Raw genomic sequence first — 24,535 nt, 5'->3', positions numbered from 1 at the left:
GGAGCAAGTTAGAGCTAGCTTTCAATCCTTTCAAGCCTCCTTTAGTGAAGTAGCAAATCAATTATATTTCCACAATTAACTCAATGATGACTTTTCTATATTGCCTTATATACTGTACTAGCAGATAGATGTTTACATAAACATTATCTATATAAATGTTATTATATACAAACATATTTATATAAATTATATAACTTTATATAATAATGTATTTAATATATAATCATTTATATCTTATATAAATGATTTTATATTAATGTCATACCGTGTTATAAATTTATGTTTTCATATATATATATATATATATATATATATATATATAAGCATTTTGAGAAGCACTAGCCAAGTGAGGGCTAACTTGAAGGTTAATATTTTAACCATTTAATAAGTCCCATAGCTTCCAACCTGCCAAGGGAAGGAACTGTCCCTTAAAACTAATCACCTCTTCCCAGCCTGTTCTGATGAGGTTCTTTTGCTGGAAGCAAGAATAACTCACGCATCTGTTTCGTTCTCTTTAGATTTTCTTGGGTCTATTGCCTGAGAGTGGGAAAATCTGGTTGTTTAACTCATTTTTTTGCATATCAGGCCGCTTCATAGGTCACTGGCAAGCCAGGGGATGATCTGCCCTCCTGGCTAACAGACTGTGGCCAGAAATACAGTAGTGTCGCACAGCACGAACATGACCACCCAAGGGCCCTTCCACTGTATCACACTGTTGCTTAAGAATGCTGGGTCAAAAGTCACATGGTTGAGGTCAAACCCCAACTCCTGCCTGAGTTGTGTGACCATGGGCCATCATCTAACTAAGCTTTAATCTCTTTATCTTTACAACAAATATAATAATAGTAAGGCCAATGTCATACAGTTCTAATGAAAAGTAACAAGTTAATGTTGCAAAATGTTAGCATAGCATCTGACACAAAACTAGTATTTGTTGAACGCACAAATATAGGTAGGTATAAATTCAGTTTTATATTTATTTATGTATATATATGTTCATATATGTATTTCTGTAAATTTTCATACATAGTAATAGTATTGACATTCCCCACGTCAATAATAATTTTACCCTTTGTTGTCTGTTTTTTGGAATATGCCTTGTATTTCTAGGTATTTGGAAAATATATAACTTACAGTTTTATTCTATTCTTTAAGTTAATCAAAATGAATTCATTTTTAACCTATGCCTTTCTAATTACAAAGCTTAACAATGAAACGGCAATTTTGAAGTTCACCCATGTGACATGAGAAGTTGAATATATCTCACTGAGCTCTTGCTTATCAGAGAACGCCTCTCAATTCCTTCCACATGATATATAAGGAAGCAACACATTAAGGTCTTGAGTCACCTTCTTTCTTCCTCAAAACTCTGCATCCACCATCTTTTGGCATTTACTGCTACAAAAGAGAAGGAAGCCTGAATTTTGTTCCTTGATAGTTAACCAGATATTTTGGAAAGATGTTTAATAGCATTCTTATAATTTAAAAAAAAAAATTTCCAAAACATATCTAGAGGTGGCCTTTCATTGATTTCATCTAAACAATGTGGACAACGCTTTCAAATCTGCACAAAATGCATGCATGCTTATTTTTAAAATGTTTGTTCTTTTTCATTTGATATGACTTATTACTCATTTATCAACACTGAAAATCCCCATGTTATACCTTCTTACTATGTATCTACAATCTTCTCTTTCATTTTTATCTCTTTTCTCTTTCGATTCTGGAAGAGCTTTGAGTTTCTCCTCCACAACATTAATTTTATTTTCAGCTGTGTTAATTCTACTCTTTATTGCCTCTCCTATGGATTTTAATGTGCTATACTGCATTCTTAATTTCTTTACAATCTTTTTTTTTTTTTTTTTAATGGTTCCACTCCCATTTCATCCCATCCAGTTCTTTTCAGCTCATAATCATCTACTTTCTGCCCCTCTTTCATTTGGGCCATTGCTGGAGGTCTATTCTTCCTTCAAATCTTTGATACAATCTCTCCTTTCCTTTACAGAGCAATGTTTTTCAGTAGGCACAGCTATTTTTTTTTTTTTCCCCCTGTTTATTGATCACTATACAGGGAGATGTCTGCCCGGACCTGGTGTTTGCTCTGAGCTACTCTTGATCCACGTGGGTGCTGGCTTCAGACCAAGAGTTGGTAGGCAGGTTGAGATGAACAGTTCTCAGGCCAATTTCCAATGTGATTTTCATTTCAATACAGTTTTGCTGAAAGCAAACCTTCTCCTACCTTTACTGCCAGGCTCTGAATGATGGAGGACTCAAACAATATTGAAACCCTCAGGAAACACAGGTCTAACTCTACCCCACCTCCAACACTTTGCTTTTGTGGAGTAAGATTCTCAAGAGGTAACAGTATTAATAAAGCTCCTACCCCACCCTCCCAGCTCTGCCTGGTTATTTTCTGAGTTATGACCTTCCACTGAATAAAAAGGCACTGTTGGGGAGATTAGAAAGAGGAAGGGAAGAGCATTCTGGGGACAGCTGCTAGGCTCTTTCTGAATTACAGGCAGAGTTGGGGAGGACGTGTCTCTGCCTACCTATTTTTAGGTGGTCAAAACTTATTCTGCCTGTGTTTTTAAACCCAGGTCCATTTGGTTTACAGTAGACATTTCTCCTGCTAGTTCTAGTTTTTATAACTGTTTAGAATGTAAGGACTTTTCTCTACCTTCTTAGAGACTCTAGTGAGAAGTGTGTCAGGGCTACCAGGCAGAGACCTTTTTAAATCAGGAAACTTTTAAATAAGTTTCTTTTTTAACTGGGGGGAAAAAAAAAAAACAACGATAAAAAATAAAAGTATCCAAGAATTTTTACTGGCACTCGTGTCCTTGGAGAGACTCTCTCTGTGCAATGTCACAGTGTCCTTTTAAGTTAAACACCTAGGATTAAATTCACCTGTGCCTTTCACTTGCCCTCATCCACCCTCTTGTCCTTGGAATTCAGGTAACAGAAACACAATGTTTATGTTATAAACTTGGCAGTGACTAACTTTCCTGAGAAATAAAGTTTGACATTCAATGGAATTCAGTCATTTAGCCAAACTTTAAAAATGGCGTTTACTGCTAATTTTGACAGAACTCAGGTACAAGACTTCAAATTCATTTGAGTCCACCTCAGATTTCTTATACTTAGGGATTTTAAGCAGCTGCTGTCCACGTGCCAAAACACATAATTTTTATGCTGGATATCCTCAGCTTTTGGCTTTTAAGAATCAAGGAATAACCTGCTCAATTTTAATCAAAATGATTTAATTATGAATCAGAAGTAAGAAAATATGAAGCTCTGGGAAACATTTGAAGCAGACATTTAACTTCTTCAAAAATAACAGAAATGGAAGGAAAATCACTTATCAATGGTACATAACTTTTGAGTATTTGATCAAGGTGTATTTGAGAAAAACTGCACATACACACATATAACCCCAAACTTTGTCTCAGGTTCATGGCCTTATCAGTCTCTTTGTAACTCAACTCTTTCATATATTTAGCAGACATAAGAAAATGCTATAAGTTGTAGGTAAAACAAGATAATTTGTGTGATGGTATGAATGTAACAGCCAATGAAACTTAACAGATAAAACAGACATAATTACAGACCACCCAAAAAGCAGAAGATAGCTGGTTCCTTCAGTTACTGATAACTTCACAAAGGACTGCTTAACAAGACCCACACGACTGCCTGCTGGAGTGTTCCTGAACACTCTGAATGCTCCTCCTAGGGAGCCCCCTCCTTTTTAAATATTTACACAATCGTTTGAGCTTTAGTTTCTTAATCTGGAAAATGGTTATAATGCCATATTTGCAGGGTGGCTGTAAGGATCAAATGAAAAATGTCTTTAAAATGCTGAGCAGAATGCTTGGCAAATAGTAAGTCAGCAAATTTTTAGGGTATATTTGGAAAAAGCCATTTTCAATATTTAAATAGACCCATGGGGAAACATGGGAAAATGACTCTAATATATACTTTGATATGTTCTAACCAAATTCATTACATCTCGTTCCTTGGTACTTTGTAGATAATCACGATTATTTAGCAATAAAGTCACATCTTCCTCAAACTTCTTTGAACCTGTCTCCTTTGAAAATGGAAAATTTACTTTTTGCTCCCTGAAAAAACATGGTAAGACCTAAGTAAGCAATGTTGTAAAATACTCGGAAATTATAAATTAATAATGATACAAATATTCAACTACGTTTCTATAGTTAAGAACAGGAATAGAAAGATATTTCAAATGAACTATTTACTGATAAAGAAGCAACATTCTTAAACATTAGAAAATTTTTAAACAGGATAAAAAATAAAGCCAGCAGTGTTTAATGCGGATTCACAATAGATTATCTTATGAACAACCTCAAGTCATTTTGCAAATTGCATTTTCCAAAACCCAGTAGCAAGCTGGAACCAACGCTGACTGTCTCTCGCTGTCACGGTGGTACCTCGTGCAGTCTGAAGGCACTATGGCAGTTTTGCTCCTTAGGGTAAAGTTTGGAATATAACACTGACCACCCAACAGTCCCTCTGGCTTTACAATGCAGACTCACATAATGCCTATGCTAATGTGTTATCTCTTGGGTACATATTTTAACACTGCTATCACATAAATTTGAAGAGGTCTGAATAAACAAATCTTTATAAACTGAATAGGCAAATGTTAAAAACATCACCTTCTATCTGCCTTGGAAAATTTAAGAAAAAAACCACTAGAAAAATCCCTAGGAACTCTGAGCACATATCATGTCAACAAATGTAGCTATGCCACACGGACACAGTCCAAGGGAGGCATTCCATCAATGTCTTTGAATTCGCTGATAAACTGCAATGTGTAAAATGGGAAGAATCTCAAATCAATTTTGATGTCAGCAACTGCTGAGTGCCCACCAACAGAGTTAGAGCATAAATTCTCACACTTGGTGAAACAGATCTTAAAATCATACAGTATGTAGATTTGCAAAAACTTGGTACCAATTTGGCGCTTTCATTAGCAACAATCCTGTATCATCCCAAGGACCAACCTCCAATCAGATCTTACAGTGAGGTCATGTGAGCACATCTGCCCAACCATCCTTGCTTATTTCTCTGAGTTCCTTCCTTATTTTCCCTTCTAGCTTCTGGGTTGCACTACTGGGGAAACACTACTAGTGAGAACTTATACTTTCTGGGTTTTGTTTCTCCAACAATTCTTATGAGTAGGAATGGAGAAACTTTTTACTGATCGAGTGTCAGTAAAAGGTTAAAATGAAAATACAGCCAGAATTCAGAAGACACAGCGTCTACTTCTTGTTTTCAAAGTAGAGAACACTGGGATTAGAAGGGTTATGAAATTTACAGAAAGCAAAGCAGAGTGGAATTTCTGATTCAAATAATATACCACAGGGATTTATATTTCACTTATGCCTACATCTTTACCATCTTGGATATCAGATTTGATCATCAAATTACAAATAGTCTTCTATAATACAGTGTAATAAACTCACAGTGGGAACTTCAATATGCATCAAATTGTGATAGGACAGGAGAATCTATAGGCATTGCACAATACAAGCTATCAACTGAGAAGAGATAAATAGATGAATACAAACACCCCCAAGCAAGAAACAGAACAGAGAAGTTATTCCTGAAAATGACAGCCATACTTTAGGTGGCATAAAGCCACTAGGACAAAGTTCTCCATGCAAAATTAAACAGAAAGATCTGCTGCTCGTTTGTTTTGTTTTTAATCGCAAGTTATATTTCATCAGAACATTTTTTAAATGTACAGTGTATGGAATTATTGTAGCAGAAGCAAAATATCACGGTCTTTTACATAAATTAGTAAGTAGGAATGATGCATTTATAAAGTATTCTGACAACATTTCGTTAAACTTGATATTTTAGGGAAACTGTACCCAAGTAATTAAAATACAGTCAATTTCTAATTCGCTTTGACCTCCTCTATTTAGATTAGTTTATTGAAACTGAAAACACTGTTTTGATACTGAATGCTATAAACTCAATCAAGACCTCAAAAATTAAGATATAATCCATCATGCAATTATCCTTCTCATTTCTAGTTAAAATACCAAGTTATTTTCTCCTATTTTAGCCTTCAAACCAATTTTACGTCCTTCCTCATGGAAATTTGTTAGCGACAAAGACACAAATATGCAACAGCCAGCTGTACTGCTAACATCTGCTTTCTTTTACTAAGAAAAACATGGATATGTAAATGGCATCTAATACTTGGTATTCTTATTTGCCAGAGGTACCAGATTCTCCCCTTTTTGGAAGCTACTTAGCATATAAGGCGCCATTTGTTGTTGGATTTCAGAATTTTGAACATTTATTTTCTCAAACCCTGACTTAGTGGAGAAGTGTTTGTTAATCAGAATTTTGCCTGTTTTAGACAAAGATGCATTCACCTACAAACAAGGGAAGACCGACTTCAAAGTTATCAAAGGATCTATTGACAACTAAGCTAAAAAGTTAAAAATAGAAACACTTTTAACATACAGAATTCTACTTTCATGACAAAGAAAACTGTATTAGAACATCAACATTACCTTGGTTGCTAGTAAACAAAATAGGATCACTCCACTTACACAGCTCCTGCTCGAATCAGAAGTGTGAGGGCTTTATTTAGGTTATACAGATAGGGACATTGGACCCTTTACCCATTTTGGAAAAAAGAACACAGAATGAAATCTCTAGAGCCAGCAGCTTTAATGAAAGCCTCTGAACATATATCTCACTTAAGTAAAAAAATATATATAATTTGCATACTACAGCTGTGATCCTAAATGACACATGCCATGGTAGCCTGGCAGAAAAGCTTTTCCTCAAATAATGTCTTATCTGTAACCCTGAACTTAGCTGTCACTGCAGCTCCAGGAAAGAGAGAATCAAATCCTTCCTGTCTAATAACAGACTGGAGGAGGGAGGGAGGAGTCCTCTCCTCTCTGGGAGACAAGGGGACCTTCCTGCCCATCCCACCTCTGGGCACCCTGTAAATTTCTAACATGGCTGGGCCAGCTCAGGGCAGAACCTTCCTGCTAAAAAGCAGCAAAGGCGAGAATACTTTCTCTTCTTGTCAATTACCTCTTCAAATAACTGTGGATATGGGAATTGTTTATTAGGGTTACTTTCTCCTTCACATTTCTGGGGAAACAAAATAATTAAATTTAAAATTAACATGGAAAACGTCTTAAAAATCAAGAATTTAGTAAGAAGAATAGAAACGCTGGTGCTCCTGAGAGGGAGAACTCTGGTATAATATGTAACCAAATGCCTGAGTGATACAGTCTGTCATAAGAGAACTGGTTAGGCTCACCTGATTTTATCAAAAATGATTACCACATTTGTTTTTTTCAGGCCTGCTCTTTCATCAATTATATTGATGACATCTTTCAGATGTCACTTCCTACTAAAACACAAAGGGCAAACACTTACATGCTGGGAATTTCCTGGCAGTCCAGTGGTTAGGACTCAGCTCTTTCACTGCAGGGGCCCGGGTTCAATCCCTGGTCGGGGAACTAAGACCCTGAAAGCCTCGCTGTGTGGCCCAAAAGAAAAACAAACAAACAAAACTCCCAAAACAAACAAACAAAAAACAGGTATATGTTTAAAATCTCTACTGTTCTGATTAATTTTTCTGGTGGGTCAGAAATTAAAGACAGTAGTCCAAGGCCCTGATCTTCAAATATCCTGCAACCAGGCCTGCTTGCTCCCCAAAACACAGTGATCGATGAAAAACAGGGAGTCAGCACCAAAGTCAGAGGTCTCACCCCATCACTGGGGGCGGTTAACCACAGTCCTCCCACTTCACAGCAAAGTCTCACTTAAGCAGGAGAAAAGGTGAGGAAAGTTATGACACGGCAGCTTCTGAACTAAAACAGAATTCATAAAGGCAGGAATTCGTGAAGCAAAGCAAACTACTTTCACAGGTACTATTTCTGTGAGTCACAGCAGTACTTTCCGACCAGGGGGCTCAGCAAAGGTGTACAATTTGGGATCGGGTCACCATCCTCTGCGACCTCTGTACAGTGTAGTCAATTTACGTGATTTATTACAGCCTTGCTTTCTAGACAGGGGGCGACAACCGTGGAGGGACACTCAAATGCTGAGTGTGAGAAATGGAAAAATCACGTGGCTGGGGAGACCGTGAAAGCAAACACAAGCTGCAAGCTTTTCTCTTTTTCTGTTTAGAAGGAATTTTGATCAAAGTTTAAAACAGCCCACACCAAATGTGTGCTTTATGTTTTATATGTAGGACCAGCTGGGACCCACTGTCAGGGTCCAGAGTGGGAGCTGGGGGAGGGGTGTGCAGATGGGGGATGGAAGCGGGGATGAACTCAGATTCCTAAGTGATCTCTCAAGCTAGCAGATTTCAACATCCTATACAAACTGACGTGGTCATGGAATCTCACTAGTCTAAATATTCTGGATTAGTGTGACTTTAATCAAAGGATCTCAAAATACTGTCTCAAGAAATAGCCCCACTGGACAGCTTACTTATAAAAGGAATACAGTTTGATTCTCTTATCCCTAAATCCCCACTTCCATCAGCTCATTTCCCTGTGTCAGGGGAAATATGGAAGCACCGCTGAATGCAGAAAGAGCAGGAGGATGGCCTTTCAAGAGCTCGCCTCCCCTAAGGAGCATGTACCACCCATTGTGCACCCCCATCACACCGTTCACCTGCACCAGACGGGGAAGAGGTTCTCTCCAAAGAAGGTAAAACGGGGCTTTACTGGGTTGTGGGAAAATGAAATGTGATGCTCATATCTGTGATTTTAGCTTCCATGCAAAGAGGAGATAAAAGAGGGGGAGGGACAGCATAAAATCTGTGCCCGAGGACACGTGCTGATCTTGACACGTGTTCTATTAACTTTGCTTAAGTGGCTGACAGAGTACACTCTCAGCTCAACATGCTTTCCCACCCGCAGAACTACCAGTCCTAGGAAATGGGGTAAAAAATAACAGCTTTGGAGACACAGCATGCGACGGTCAAGGCCAGGTCGAGATTCCTCAGACGTGAATGATGTGAATAACAATAAACCATGATGTTTAAAAACAGAATCGGCTGTTACAGCCGTGTGCCTGCACATGACATACCAAGCACGTGGCTCACTTCCACAGTCACGTGGGATGTGAAACAGCTGGATGATGCGTTTCCACAGCAAGCATCTGTCCACTTGCTAAGCACCTATGATGCTGTTCTAGGTACTCGGGATAACGGAGAGACATCCAAGACCCCTGCCCTCACAGGGCTTACAATCTACCAGAGGGAACAGATAATAAACGAACGATGTGGTACGTAAATTCTAGAGTAGGTTAGATAATAAATGCTTTGCAAAAGCAGAAGGGCAGGCTGTACGTGAAACGAGATGAGCAGAGCCAGCCTCCTTGAGAAGAAAGCTTTAAGCAAAGAGTGGAGAGTGGGTCAGCTAAGAGGATGGCTGAGGAAGAACTGTCCAAGCAGAGGCCCGAGGTGGGAGTGGAGCCGGAAAGGGCATCAGAGGGCACGCCGTCTCTCTCGGGTCCTGACTTCATCTTTCATCCCTGCTTTCTAGCACAAGATAGGGGCTCAGTTCATATTTACTGAATGATTTAAACTCCAAGAAATACAAGATTATCCAATATACAAATTCAATCCAAACTAGGCCAGGGCTTCATAAGAAAACTGTACACAAACTGGATTGGTGGAAGGTACATTTTCCTGAGAGGAGCTGGGGGATCAGATCTTCAAACGGGTTTTTGACTCTCTTTTCCCCAAAATGTGAGACATCACAGCTTTCTTTCCAGGAACATGCAAGAAAAGCAAAAAGTGGGTTCTGTCATCAGGGGGAACTCCTCACACAGATGCTACTTGTGGGCAGAGTTTAAAGACAACGTTCTTTTAAATACAAAGAGGGAAGGTGGTGAGAAGGGCGTAAAGGTAGGTTTATCCCACGCTCATCTCAGGGGCATGCCCACTGTCCCCATAACACTCCCTCCGCAAAAGAGACCTGCATGTCACCGGGGTAACCTTCTCAATAAAATACAGTCAAACATGAAAAACAGGCTAAGTAAGGTGAGGGAGTAACAAGGAAAAAAAGGCGAAAGAATTCAATTTCAGTAAGAAGAGAAAAGTACTATCCTTTCTCACCTTCACATAATTTGTCCCTGCAAACACTTTTCAAATAAACACACCCTCAGGCAAAAGAAATTAAAGCCCCACAGGTTCCAACAAATAAGTCTGTCCTTACAACTACTTTCCATATCAATTTGACATGCAACTAGCAGGAGCTGTTGAATTCTCATTTCATAGGAATCATATTAAAATGAGAATGCAAGATTAACATTTCTAGAAAATCTAGTATTTAGTACCTCAACTCCCCACCCAACCCCCCATACTGTCTTTTCAACCTTTCAATTGCTCCTAATTTCTCATTTATATTCAGGCCTGCTCTAATACTTTAATGCACATTACCGCGGGTCTCTTTCTTAAACTCTGCTAAAATATTTCATTTTACTCTTTCTATGTATTAAAAAAAAAAAAGAAAAAGATGTTAAAAATCTCAGTTGTTACCACATTACGTGAGAAAGAAAGCGTTATAAAATAGCTTAGATCCTACAAAGAGAAAATCATTTTTAAGGAAACACTTGCTTTTCCGTATACTATACCCAAATGAAAATATCAAATGCAATTTTTGTTTAGAAGCTATTTTTACAAAATCTGTTTGTCCCTAATCTTGACAAGGTACCCCTTTTAAATAATCTTTTCTAACCTGACTCAGATATTTTTATAAGTCTGTAATCTTTTGTATGCCAGGAGAAATTATATCATTTTTCCTTTTGAATTAGCCTACATATTAGGAAGTGTATCTAACTTAAAAAATCAAAAGTCAAATTAAAAATATGTAGTTTGGTAGGAAAAAACAATTATGTATATACCTCCCCTCGGCTAAGTGAAACTATGCAAGAAACACAATGGTTGACAAAATTATATAATTTTATATATATATACATATATATAAAATGACAAAATTGTATATATATTACATATATACAAAAAACTTTCAGAGTCAAGTTTTTTTGATTCATCTAGAAAAAAAACTAACTTTTGCTTTTGAACTGTCAAGTAAAACATATCACTTGAATATTATTTCTAAAGTACGGTATAATGTTTATAAAACAAGTATCCCTTTTGGGTTGGGATGGGAAGAGAAAAGCTCTTGCCTTCAAGTATCCTTAGTGAGTTCTTCGACATTTATAAAATATTCCCAATTCCATTTACCCTTGCATTCTGCTTCTTCATTCCCAGTACCTCATTCATTTGTGCTAAAATAAGCCAACATTAAAGAAGACACAATAGTAACAGGATCTCTTCCAGAAATACACTGTGATGCCCACAGTCAGTTTTACTTGACACATACCACCGCAGTTGAGTCCACCCATTTGAAACACATCTTTCCATGCCTTTCTCATTCTCTGGGGAAAAGATTATACAGGGGGAACAATGCTTGAGATTTACCAGTGAAGAAATGAATGATTTGACAAGGCTGTTAACAGCAAAGCGGAGTAAAAGGCTTGCCTCTGTGTGAAACTGAACAGAAGAAATACCTTAAGGAACAGCTGTGCTCAGAGCTGAAGTGGGGACCATCTCCAATGAACAATGAGTGGGTTTTGGATCAAGGTGTTTTCCATTTGAGAAAAATATTCAGTGGTTTTTTTCTTTTCTTTTTTCTCATGAAGGCCAAGCACACTATTGGCATTAATGATACAGATGACACTACCCAGGCAGGAAGAGGACTCCCTGTGCGTCTACACTAACTACAGGATAGAGTTTCAGCGTCAGCCAGTATTCCTGGAGAGGAAACCAAGAGGTAGACACCAGATTATAAAAACAATGGTTTCTTCTCCGTTGAGTTCTGTGGTCATTTTATTACTCTCTCCATTTTCCATGCAGATCATATTAATGTTAAATATACTTACATCAGACTTACCCTCGACTTTCCCAAAATGATTACTTAGGTATATAATACCAGTTACAAGAATAAGAATGCAAAAGGTGTTTAATTCCATGGCAACTCTAATAACAGTGTTGAGAGACACTAGCTGAAAAGGTTCTCAGATATCATCACCCTAGTTTTATAACAACTCTCCACCCCACAAACACAAATTTCTAGCCATGTAATGATTGACCAAACTTTCATGCACCATACATAAATTCAGGTAAAGTTGCCAAAACAACTTCTGCCCAGAGCGTTTCAGCCCAGCTCAACCAACGTGAGACTTTTCCTTTAAAAAAAAAAAAAAAAAGAGTCATGAAGCAATCACTCATCAATACTGACCTTGTTGCTCACTGTCTGCTTCAGTTTTTGAAGAACCTGGTGCAACAGGAAGGGGTCGAGGTGGCCGGGGCTTTGGTGTGGGCGGTGAGATCTTTTTCCTTCCAATGTATTCTACGTAAGTTCCCGGAAAGTCCCCCCTCTCCCCCGTGGTCTCGTTATAGCCATTTAACCAGCCGATTTCTTCAGGCCTGGCTTCTTGTCCATCACTGAATCCAAGAGCTACTAAGGACCCTTTATTCACAGTCAGTACGTCCCCCAAATGCAAGTCAATGTCTTCTTCCCGCTCCTTTTTATAGTCGTACAGCGCCCTGTACTGGTACCCCTCGGCACTCATGGCTGCAGACCTGCGACCATGCGACAGCTGAGGCCGGCTGCACACTGCAGTCTAACCTGACGTTTCTATGGAAAGTGAATTCAGAGAGTGTGTTAAGATTCCTAATACACGTCCAGCAGGGGATAAAGGATAACTCTCCAAAGGTTTAAGAGGAGAGGTGATTGGCCATCCGGCCGTCCATCTGTCCTCCATCAAGGGTGTGACTGAAGTCAGGGCTCACTTCCTCTGTGGCCGCAGTCTTCCCACCGGCTTCCTTTTCAGCAACTCGTCAACACATTGACTCGGGGCTGACTCTCCCTTCGAGGCCCGATCCTTTCTGACACTCTTGTCACACTGTCCATCTGTCATCTGATTTGACTATGGCACACACCACATGCGAGCTGCACCTAGCAAAGGGAAAACAAGACTTATGAATCAACGGCACACTTGGCCATCTGTGTGAATCTGAATTTCGACTTCCGTTCAACAAGTACTTAATCAACCTGGCAGACATACACAGGCCAGTATGCTTTTGCTAGACATGGTATACACAACAAAGATTAGTGAGGCAGGCAGTCCCCGCCTTCTAAGAACACTCGGCAGGGTGGGAGGGATGCTGGCATGTGGCAACATCTCAGAGATAAGACAGGACACAAGGAACTATAACACTAGGTAAATGTCATAAGAGAGCAGAGACTGAACGCTAGGGAGTTCAAACAAGGGAGAGACCACATCTCACTGCAGGCATCTGAAGACAGAAGAGAACGTGTGGCATGATCTTAGGTACAGGTGTGATGAAGCACATGTCATATTCTGGGAAGATGTAGAACAGGCAGACCAGTATGTGTGAAGCCAAAGAGGGAACATCACATCCGGGTTAGAAAGATAAGCAGGGGTTGTATAACAAACATCAAACACGCCCGTGTCGAGTTTATGAGTGATGTAATCTACAATGGGGAGCTGGAAAAAGGCTTGGAGAGAGGGGAACAACAAGACCAGAGCGGCGCTTGAAGAACCTCAATCCAATCCTGGTGCGTGGAAGGGACTGGCGTAGGGACAGAAGAGGAAAGCCATGAAAGGTGTTTTGCAGTCATCTGGGCAAGTGGCCATGAAGGCGTGAACCAAAGTGGCAGCAGAAGGTACGGAAAGGGGAGGACTGAAGTAAGGGAGAAAGAAGCATGTGTGGGACGTGGCAATGCTGAAAAATGGATCAGGAAAGAGAGAAGCACATGGTACTGGGTACTGGATCCTGGTTGGGGAGATGGACAGACTGCAGCGTATGAGAAACAGAGGATGGCAGAGAAGCCAAGAGGAAGGGGCTCTTCCCAGGCTGGAGGGCTGAGCCAAGGTTCAAGGTACTAGCTGACTGCTGGACCTTAAAGATCATCCACTCAGCCAGCTATTTTAGAATTCATTTCTGCATGACCTGAGATAATCAAAGAGATACATTGACCTGTGTGTCTGTTTAGCAACATATTAGTATTTTTAAGCCAAAGAAATAAAGACACAAAACTCAGTACATAATAGCAGAGCATAGGTCATTTTGTTGGTACCTTCCTAGCAAAAAAGTAAAATAGGAAGTATAAATTGTACAGAAAATACAAGTACAAAATAAAAAGGAAAAACTTCTCTCTCTCTCGCACTTTCTCCTTTATCCCAAAGTTGATTACTATTTTAATTTTATATTGATTCCTTTCTTAAAAAGCAATAAAAATGATATATATTTTTAAAAAAAAGAAGAAGAAAAAGAAAGAAAGAGAGAAGCAAAAGGTGCCTGATCCTGAGTTCACAAGAAGAATGTAGCTACCAATATCAGGCAAAGGGAAGCCAGGAGGCCTGATGGGCTAATGGTGATGCTGGGCATCCAAATGCAAGCGTGGGTCGTTGAAAACCTGGTCTGTGATTCAGGAGAGGAAACACACCTGAGGTTTGGTAATCAGCCGCAAATAAGGCAAGGCCAAGCTCAATGGAATGAAGGAACTCAGAGGAAAAATATTAAAAGTAAAAAAAAAAAAAAAAAAAAAAAAAAAAAGATCCAAGGACCAAACATCGAGGTTCAAGGAATGCCACTGAGAAGGGAAAGTCAAGGTCTGAAGACAATGCAATGTCCTGGAAACAAGGGATAAGAGGGTTCAGGTAGGAAGAGGTGATCTCTAAGACTAAATCCTGCAGAGGCCTCTGGAAGTGGGAAACAGGCAGGGCTAGGTCATCTGGGGCTTTTGTCCATAGTGGAATCATCACGGGCTTGAAAAAGCCCACTCTAGTCTAGTAGTATTGGGGATAGTAACCAGAGTTTAAGGAGCTAAGGAATAAAGAGAAAGTAGAGATCGCTGCTGCAGATCACTCTATGAAGATAGCTCAGTGGAGGGGGAAGCGGAAATGCAAGTTTTTTCTTTTTTTTTTTTAACTAGTAGAGGCAGAGGGCTTAGAGAGTCAGAGGCTCTTTAAGTTAGAGAGGCAGTAAGGCAGCTTGGATAGCCGCTAGAACAGTAGAGAACAATGTGCACACGGACACACTATGCGCTCCGTTCATTTCTCCACGTTATCTTTGTTAGAAAGAGGAAAAGCAAACTAAAGGTTTCAGTTAAGCTGGCTGAACAATAAAGCAATAAAAACAATAGCCTCACAATTTCGGTGTGCTATGTCAAAGAGAGCTTTTATAAGTTTTCAAGAATGGAGCCCTTTAGAAGTTTATTATTATAGGCACTCTGCGGTGTAGGCATCTTAAGAAGCAAATCTAATCACAGATTAATTGTTATGCTGGCATTCAGAAGTGTAAAGTATTCAACTTTACATGGCTAAAGCCTCTTAGCTGTAATACAATAACGCTCTTAGAAGAGTTACATATTAAAAGAAGGAAAAACAAACACTGGAGATCTTTGTGTAGCAAGAATATTAATTTGCAGTAGTATTCTACTTTGTATTTCAGTTGGCAGAGAAAAAAAATTAAAGCAGCCAGTAGAGCATATGAGAAAAATAAACTATGTTATGTTTGAAGACAGCCTCTCCTTTTGCTAGATCCAGAATCAAATTAAATATTCACTGCATAAATTCACAAGAAAATGTAGAACTAGCAAATCCCATTTTTAGTACTAATGTACTGTTACAAATGAGACACAGAACATGAAAATTTACATATCCCTAAATGCCTGGAAACCAGGCAATATGCCTGAGAATAATTTAATTCCTCCAAATCTGCCTTGAAATTTTTGTTAGCTTTTCCTGGCAATGTATGTTTTTTTGGAAAAAAAAAATCCTCAACTAGTAGGCTGGGTAGATCTTTCCGGCAGCTGCTGTCTATGGCTTCCTCTATTTCAACAACCCAGGAGGCCAGTTTGGTGAGATTCTTAACAGAATAGGGAGTATAATAATTCCTCTCTCTCCCTCCTACTCTGTCCCCCTCAATTCCTCCTCTCCCCGCTACACGGCTCTCAGCATCTGCCAAGCCCTGCTCATGGCACACCTATGTAGCTATGCATGTCCCTCACCAGGGGACGCTGCAGTAAGAAAAGATCCAGGTCTGCTCAAGGTTTTACAAACCTAAGAACTGTGTTTACATTGGCCTGAGGCTAAATCCCTGCAAGGAGACAAAGAACCCTGAGGAACCCGAAGACTTTAGCAAGACCAGACTTTAGAGTAACAATTCCCGCCATAGATGCCGGAGATCTACCTGTCTCTACAAAGTCCCCCTCCCTCACCGTTTGTAAGAACCACCTTACTTTCTGTGCAGAAGAATCCTGTGCAGAACTCTGGGCCCTCAACTGACCAAGAGAACCCCAGATCTTCTATGACTCTTGGACCATAAGCAGCACACACCACTCTTATCTTCCGGGACTCCACCGTCAAGGCCGGGAAGACCAATCCAAACAGTCCAACGTCAGCCATGATTCGGTGCCAATTAAGAGGGAGCGCTGACTAGCCATGGGGTGGTGGGTGGAGCGCATCCCATGGGGAGGTCCAGAGAGGCCTCGGCTACAGGGAGGAGGAGGGCGGCCCTCCCCTGCTGCACACTGTACACTTTCTCCTGACGGCCATGCCCATTTTAATGGCTGCCACTGTTGTCGTCACCAAATACTGGAAGCTATAGGTGTATTAACCCATTCAATCATCACCATCGAATATTCAGTGGGAGCTATAGGTGTATTAATGTGTTCAATACTCAAGGTAACCAAGAGATGGGTACTATCAACATTCTCACTTTACATAGGAGGAAAACGAGGTGTGGAGAATTCAGCGTCTTGGCTGTGATATCTTGGCCGTGATAACACTCACCAAGGGCGAGGCGTAACTAGAGTTCAGATCCAGGCAGTCTGGCTCCAGAGCCACCACTTTTAACACCTTAGAACCTACTGCCCAAACTCAGCTTGCTCGGATGCCCCAGGGCGGCCCAGATATGTCCATGGGGTCAATGGTGCAGATTCCTTGCTCGCACACTCTGACCTCTCAGATTTATCTTGAAGGTCTGCTTGTTGCTCTCTGTGACAGTGGCCTTACCGACAGTGCTTGTGGCTCTTTCACAAAAACACCTGCACAAAAAGAAGCCATTATAACTCAGCAGGCGTGCCCTCAGTCTGAGACTTAGCAACTTGGACCATGCAGATTTTCTTCCAAAGAGACTTCATTAAGATGCATCCTTGCTGGGGCTTTCCTGGTGGCACAGTGGTTGAGAGTCTGCCTGCCAATGCAGGGCACACGGGTTCGAGCCCTGGTCTGGGAGGCTCCCACATGCTGCGGAGCAACTGGGCCCGTGAGCCACAACTACTGAACCTGCGTGTCTGGAGCCTGTGCTCCGCAACAAGAGAGGCCGCGACAGTGAGAGGCCTGCGCACCGTGATGAAGAGTGGCCCCCGCTCGCCGCAACTGTAGAACGCCTTCGCATAGAAGCGAAGACCCAACACAGCCAAATATAAATAAATAAATAAATAAATAAATAAACTTCTTAAAAAAAAAAAAAAAAAAAGATGCATCCTTGCCAAAGAAGTCCATGAACCAGTGAATCAAAGAATACTGGGCACATCACTTCTGGAAGGCCGCCCTCTTCTGGAATCCTGCCCATTTCTGCTCTACAAGCTTCAGCTTCTGTCACCTACATGCTTCTTGGCATCTATGCCCCCTGCTGCTACCCCAGGCCCCTCACCGCACAATTTCTAACAGCTCAGCTCCTCCCTGGGGGTGTAAGTGAAGCATCGTCCACAGTCACCAGGGCTATCACGTTTAGAGGACTGGCAAGTTCTCTTTTGTCTCACCCTCAAATTTCTCTCTCACCCACAGAGCAGAAGACTCAGCAGACCGGGGCACTGGTAGTGCCTAGATCACTCTCCTGTGATCAGTGCGGAGCCGAAACTACATGGTGCCCAGATTCACAAGCTTACCCCTCCAACCTCTTTGGCTACATACACCTGTTCATTGAAATGTTTCCAGCCAGCTTCAACAGAATTATTTCCACAGTTAAGATTTTTATATGTGGATAATCTAATGTTTTCAAATAACCAAGGCAGTTTTATGACGTATGCTCCAAGACAGTACATAACCTAAGTTACTGTAACAAAAGGTATAAAGGAGTCCTAGGAACAAATAACAAATTAACTTACTCATACAGAACATCATATGCAACAGTTCAAAAGTTCCTTCACAGGAATTATTTTGCTCCTGTCTTTCAAGCCTTTCAAAGACTGCCTGCAATACCATTACTCGGAAGACAGATTTTTCTCTCTCTGCTAAAACACCGACCAATTCCCATTCTGTTCCTCAGAATAAAGTTGTTTCTGATGCCCGACAAGGAGCAATCCATGACTTTTTAATGTACAACTGCTTGAAAGTAAATTTTCAATTTAAACCCTCTAACCCGCAGGCGTTTGGGCAAAGAACCAAACAAAATTCTTTGAAAAGTCCTCTGACTTTGTTGACTTACTCCTTCCCCTTTCACAAAGGACGGGGATTTAGCAAACTTGGTGGGGAGGCAGGAATAAAGGATACTTTCAAATCACTTTAAATAAATCAAGAATATAACCTGATCGTGTGATTCTATCCTGCCATGAAGTCAGCAGTTTGGCCCTGGGTCCCAGCACAAAACGGACTTTCAATCCAGCTGCAAAGCTACAGAGAGGTTCCTGGGCCCCCAGACCTATAATTCACCTCTCCATCTTCAGTGTGGTAGCTCTGAGTAGGGCAAGCTCCCTAACTAAATTCACACAGCCTTTTTAAAAAACAAAATGCACAATTCATTATTTAAAACTCTTTTTACCTTTCAAAATAGTGTCCTGGAAATCATGAAAATCAAACTGAACAGTTAACATTTCCTACTAACATAATGAATTTCAAGCTAAAATGATGGGCTCAGGGTAAAATTTTATGGGATGTAAATTTTACCTCAATTAAAACAAAATAAAATGATGGGCTCGGAGGAAGCCCCAAGCCACAGTCCTCAAGTATCTCCATTCATTTTTCAAACCAACCAGAACGTGTCCCAGGCTGCCGCGCTCAGGGCTGGGTCTGCACTCTGGGGAAGCAGGGCACCTAGGGCACAACTCCTGCCCGCAAGCCCTCTGGGGGTTGGGGATATGGGGGTGGGGGGACAGGACAAGCCCCGGTCAAACAACAAGGACACAGGGCTCTCCAGAAAGCAAGGTGATGGGATAGCGGAGCACTGCCGAGGGGCAGAGACTCAGACCCAGCTGGAGGCAGTTCTCAAGCTCAGTGGTCACCACAGGGTGGCTGTGGCTTCCAGCGCCTGAGAAACATATTCCATCACCCAGAAAAGGCCATGGGATGGACCATTCTAGTTCTCTGCATCATCCCGGGGAAGAAGCCCTGAGGAGGCGGCCATGGAATGGCAGGACTAAAGCAGATAATCTAGAGTCCCCCCTCTTGTGAAAATACAATGCTACTGTGTAAAATTCTTAGCAAGAAGGTGAGTATAGCACTGGGTTTCACACTCAAAGATGCTTGTCCCCATTGGTGCCTAAATTTTTAAACTTGGGCAAGTTACTTAAACCTCTCTGTGCCACGATTTATTACAAAGATTAAAGGAAGTTATTTATACAAAGACTGTGCTCCATGCTTGATCATTAGAGCTTAATTAACACCAACATAGTGCTTATTAGGGGCCAGGCACACTTCTTCCAGTTTTGCATATGTCAACTCATTTAATCCTTAAAACCATCCCGGGTATGATTCTCATCTCCATTTTACAGATGGGAAAATAAGCACAGAGAAGTTAAATAATTTGCTTAAGTCACATGCCTAGTAAACCACAGCTATAGTAGGATTATTGTTACTACTATCATTACTATTAATATTGATTGCCACTTACTACCACTTATAGAATTCATTTTAAAACCAGAACATTTGCCAAGAATTTTCTTTTGCACTGCTTCTAAATGCTGCAAACTCTACTGAAAGAATCCTCAAGCTAGCCAAAATAAACCTCTCCACTGTTTCTTTAACTCCTTTTCAGAGTAAATAGATAGACAGATAAGGGCTGCTCGTGGACTTTGCCCATCTAGTCCTGAGGCAGAGGGTGGCTCTATAGAGGTCAGGGCAAAGGAGACCTGGGAGGGGCCAGGGCTGCGTGAGAGGGTGGTATGAGGCAGGGGGTGGAGTTAGGGGACAACACTCCTCTCCAGCAGGGTTTGGTGGCTGGTCCCTAGCTGCCCTCAAAGAGAAAAGGTGACAGCGCTCATGCAGTCCTCCAGGGACTGAAGGCAGCAGCGTCCTCCTGTTACAGCCCTAGATCCTGGGGCTGGGCGCCGGGGCCAGACCACTGGGGGTCCAGCGCAAAAGGAGAGGGGCAAAGCACTCCAGCCCGGCCCAGGCACCTTGCTTTCTTCACTCTCTCCACCCACTGCTGGAGTCTCCTCACTTTTGCTGGACTCCTGTGATCGCAGTACTCGCAGTACTCTCTGGGTGATGGTTAACATGAAAACTATTTTGATTGCAGGTGCCTGGGGGTACGTATTGGATTTACTTTAAGGAAAACAATGTTGGGAGGATACAATCTCCAAAGATGTTTTTATAGTAGATTTTTTTTTTTTTAAAGCAAAAGGTACACTACACTCATTCTATCCTTTCAAATAAATAAATAGACAACCCCTAACATCACCCAAACAGACAAGTTTAGGAGTAATTACATAGTCTATTTTCAGCTGCTTTGGCATAACGTACATGAAATGGCCTTTAATTGCCACTCTCTTAAGCAAGTAATTCCAATAAGAGAGTTGGCAGAACCATGGCAGGTAATCACATTAGGGTGTAGGTGGAGGAGACGGGGAAAAAAATCAATAAATAGGATGAATATTTTTTAAATTAATTACAACCTAAGTTTTTTATTAAAAGCTGTTATATAATTGATATTATGCCTTCTAAGGTAAAAATGAAGTGATAATCCCTTCCTTCCATTGATAAGTAACTTCTTGTTTTCTGAGGGCTTCAGTAAGATGCTCCATTCTCTTGCCTTCACTGGCAAATCCCTGTATCCTCCAAAAGACAGAAGAGCTGTGGGGGGCCCGTCTAAATGTATAATATACTGAAAAAGGCACTTCCCTTTTTCTTCTGCATTGTGTATGCCCCAGTTGTGGGAGAATTAAAAGCAAAACACCAAATGCAAACATGATCTCAGCTTTCTATATTCTACCTGACCATGAAATCATTTTATTTTCAATGTGCTCACTGACCATCTCTCTATTCACTAAAACTCATTTTGCATATGACAAAATGCAAACTCAATGAGAGCTGAACTAGAATTTTTTCTGTTTTAATGAGTATGTGGACAATCTTTCAGAGTGGATGCCTTTTTAGAATACTCCCTTGAACTACCTAAGAAAAAAAGAAGATTCTGACGAACATATTAGCCTAAGAATACGGGGCATTCATGGAAAATTTTAATTAAATATATGGGCAACACTCTTAATAACACAAAATTTGAGTAAGTGGAGCAGGCTTGCACTGAAGATACCAAAACCCTTCAAAAACTAGCTTAGGTGCACTTAACACTTCCAGCAAATAAATGCGTACTACCATCATCACTGTCAATAACCAAAATACGTATCACCTATGACTTATTGTACCACTTCTGTTTCCCAAAACCAACTTAATGTTGTGGGGATTTACTGTTCTTAATAAAGTGAAATTTAAAGAAACAGCTATGGAAAGACAATATAATTAATCAATGGGAAGTGAAATGCTTTTTCACCTTGGCTATCAGCATCACAGAGGTGAAAAGACACAGTGATACCATCATTTTACAAAAACAGATAAAACAGCAGATAGTAGTGTGTACAATGCAAATTATCTGCTATGCAACTGACAAGAACAGGTCCCAAATCAAGATGAAAGTTAAAAAGCAAATGCACATCACACTTTGAAAGCCAGTATCAGATATATAAAACTTTCTTCCAACCACAAAAATCTATACACTTCTATGGAAAAAGTACAACTCTCTAGTTGCAATTGTCATATAAAAGCTGAAGAGGCCAGCAGTGACATAACCCAACACTTCTGCAAGGCAGGGAGCCTCCTCCACCAGCCTTTCCAGTTTAAGCCTGATTCTGAACCAAACACACCTTCCCAAACTGAAGAGGGATCCCCCGAAAAAATCGCTCAGGGTATTTTCTTTGTAATGACCAAAACACTTGCTTCCCAAAGTTTAAGAACTTTTGTTTCTAAGAAAACTATCATCTACGCTTTTTAAAAGCTGTTTATTTCAAGACAGTGTAATCTATCAAAAAATTATGGCTAGGAGGGTGCTTTTTTTTTCTCTTCCAACAATAAAAGATGTTTGTGGCCTTCTGTGCAGAAGTCACCAAATTCCTGATGATTTGCCCCATTACTGATAGCCTGTCTCAGAAATAAACTTGTCTTCCTACTCTGACCTTTTCTAGCTAATACCTAACCATCTTTTAAAGCTGCCAAACGCAAGACAAGCTAATGAAATATTAAAAAACAAACAAACAAAAACCATTCCACATAACCCCTGGGTCACTTACTTTGTGAATGTCCCGCCTAACAACTAAAACTCCAGCCCCATCACACTGAAATGACAATCTTATGCTGCATTCAAAACCCGGAACTGCTTTATCCATTCGTACTTCGCACTGACAAAGAGGAAAAGAACTGAAAAAAAAAAAAAAGCCCCCCAAACCCCTATCACTTCTAAAGTCACAAAACCCCCAAACAGAGTAAACTCATACTCAGATACCAACAGTGCTGCAGCTCCACCAGGGATTAACGGTATAAGTGAGACCTTTCTGATCTTAATTGCGCCCAGAGAAGCAGAAGAATTTCCCCACATCCAGTCCACACACATTCTGCATTCAACATGTAACAGCCATTCCGTTCACACCCTTACATTTCATGATCGAATTCTGGTTACCAAAGTACATTTCTGCACTGGAGCGGTTGGCCTGAGCTTTCCTGTTCTCTTTGTCTTGTGATCTGCGGGGCAGTTTCTGCCCTTGGGAAGTGAGTGTGAGAGCTGTGGATTCCAGACAATTCCCCACGATCTTTCAGCTCGGGTTTGCACGCTCTCTCGCTCTCTCTAGCCGGCTCCATATTGCTGGGCCGGTCCCTCCAGCCTCGCCCCGCGTTACAAAAAACCTGGATTTCCGGGCTGTTCCAAGACCCCATTAAGTCTGCCTCCAACAACCTGCCCAGGCCCGGTCGGCACCACACGCCGAGTTAGGGTCCCAATGACCGGCCGCCCCGAGGCGCACTTCCCCCACCCCGGAAGAGGAGGGAGGCGAACTTCGGAGGGCGGGGGCTGGGGGCTAACTCCGGGGACACCCGCCGCCCCGCTCGCCCCGGAGAAGGGCCCGGGCAGCGACCCGGGTGCAGCCGGAGGGCGCGGGGGAAGGCATAGCTCCTTCCTGCTAACGCAAAGGCAGCGGTCAGGGCGCTCTCCTCTGCTGAAAGGCGCCGGAAAACTGCAGCAAGGCGACAGTGGGGACCCACAGAAGCGTGAGGTGACGGAGGGGTGGCGGAAGCCCGAGTTCGCCTGCAACTCCAGGGACGAATGCGCCCGGCGGCGCGCACAACCCGCTCGGAAGAGGACTAGGGAAACGGGAGCCGCGAGGTGGCCGGGGGCACGCAGGACGCTGGCCGCGAGGAGGGCCCGCGGCTGCCCGGCGGGCGGGAGATGCCGGCGGCAGGGAGGACGGCGGCCGGCTCGCTTCCCCCGGCTCGGCTCTGCAGAAGGAGAAGCGGCTGCTGGTGACAGGAAGAGAGCGGCGGTGGCCGCGCGCGCACGCACCGCCTCCCCCTCCCGAGCACACACCCGGACCCGCTGCTGCCGCCTACCTCCCCCGCCGGCCGGCTTCCTTCCTCTGCGGGGCCCAGGCTGCAGCGGCAGCCTCTTGCGCGCACGGCTCCGATGCGCCCCTGACCAGGCTCCGACCCGCCGGCCGTTCCCGACCCAAGCTCGCCGTCTCCCCACCCGCTCCCCGCCGCCCCGGCCGCGGCCGCCGCTTCCTCCAACTCCGCTCCAGATGCTCGCGACTCCTTTCCGTGCGCCGGCAGCTCCAGCGCCCGGCGGCCGGCCCCGCCTCCGGCCCCGCCCCGCGCGCCCCGCCCCCGAGCCCGCGCCAACCGGCGCCCGCGTCTCCGCCCCTCTCCGCTGGCCCCGCGCCCTCCGCCTCTGCCGTTCACTTTGCGGGCCCCCGAGCCCGGCGGCCAGCGGGGTGGAGCTCCAGCCTGCGAACCTTTCCTGCTGCCGGGCTCGCCTTCCGCCCCCAGCCGCGGGGATGCCCTGGGCTGCCGGGCCGAGCGCTCTGGCTTTGCGCCCTCCGGGCCGGCCAGGCTGCTGCCCGCCTGCGGCCGAGCCGGCTGCCGGGCGTCTTCGAGACCAGAGGCGGCGGGTCAGGGGAAGATCGAGGACAAATTCCGACTTAGAAGCTGCGTCTCTAATCGC

The 24,535-nt window shown here is 42.5% G+C and overlaps 1 protein-coding gene across 1 annotated transcript in view; it reads right to left on the bottom strand.

The window, feature by feature from the left end:
- PIK3R1 (phosphoinositide-3-kinase regulatory subunit 1) overlaps positions 1-24,061 on the bottom strand; it is an 85,279-nt gene extending 61,218 nt beyond the window's left edge. Inside the window, exons 1-2 of the mRNA XM_036845348.1 lie at positions 23,926-24,061; positions 12,321-13,040 (exon numbers count right to left, since the gene is read on the bottom strand). Coding sequence (XP_036701243.1) covers positions 12,321-12,654 — 334 coding nt within the window. The 5' untranslated portion in view covers positions 12,655-13,040; positions 23,926-24,061. The remainder of the gene's footprint in view (positions 1-12,320; positions 13,041-23,925) is intronic.
- Positions 24,062-24,535: the final 474 nt, after the last annotated feature.

This window comes from Balaenoptera musculus, chromosome 3, assembly GCF_009873245.2.
Source record: "Balaenoptera musculus isolate JJ_BM4_2016_0621 chromosome 3, mBalMus1.pri.v3, whole genome shotgun sequence".
NCBI lineage: Eukaryota > Metazoa > Chordata > Mammalia > Artiodactyla > Balaenopteridae > Balaenoptera > Balaenoptera musculus.
This window is presented reverse-complemented; position numbering and strand designations above follow the sequence as displayed.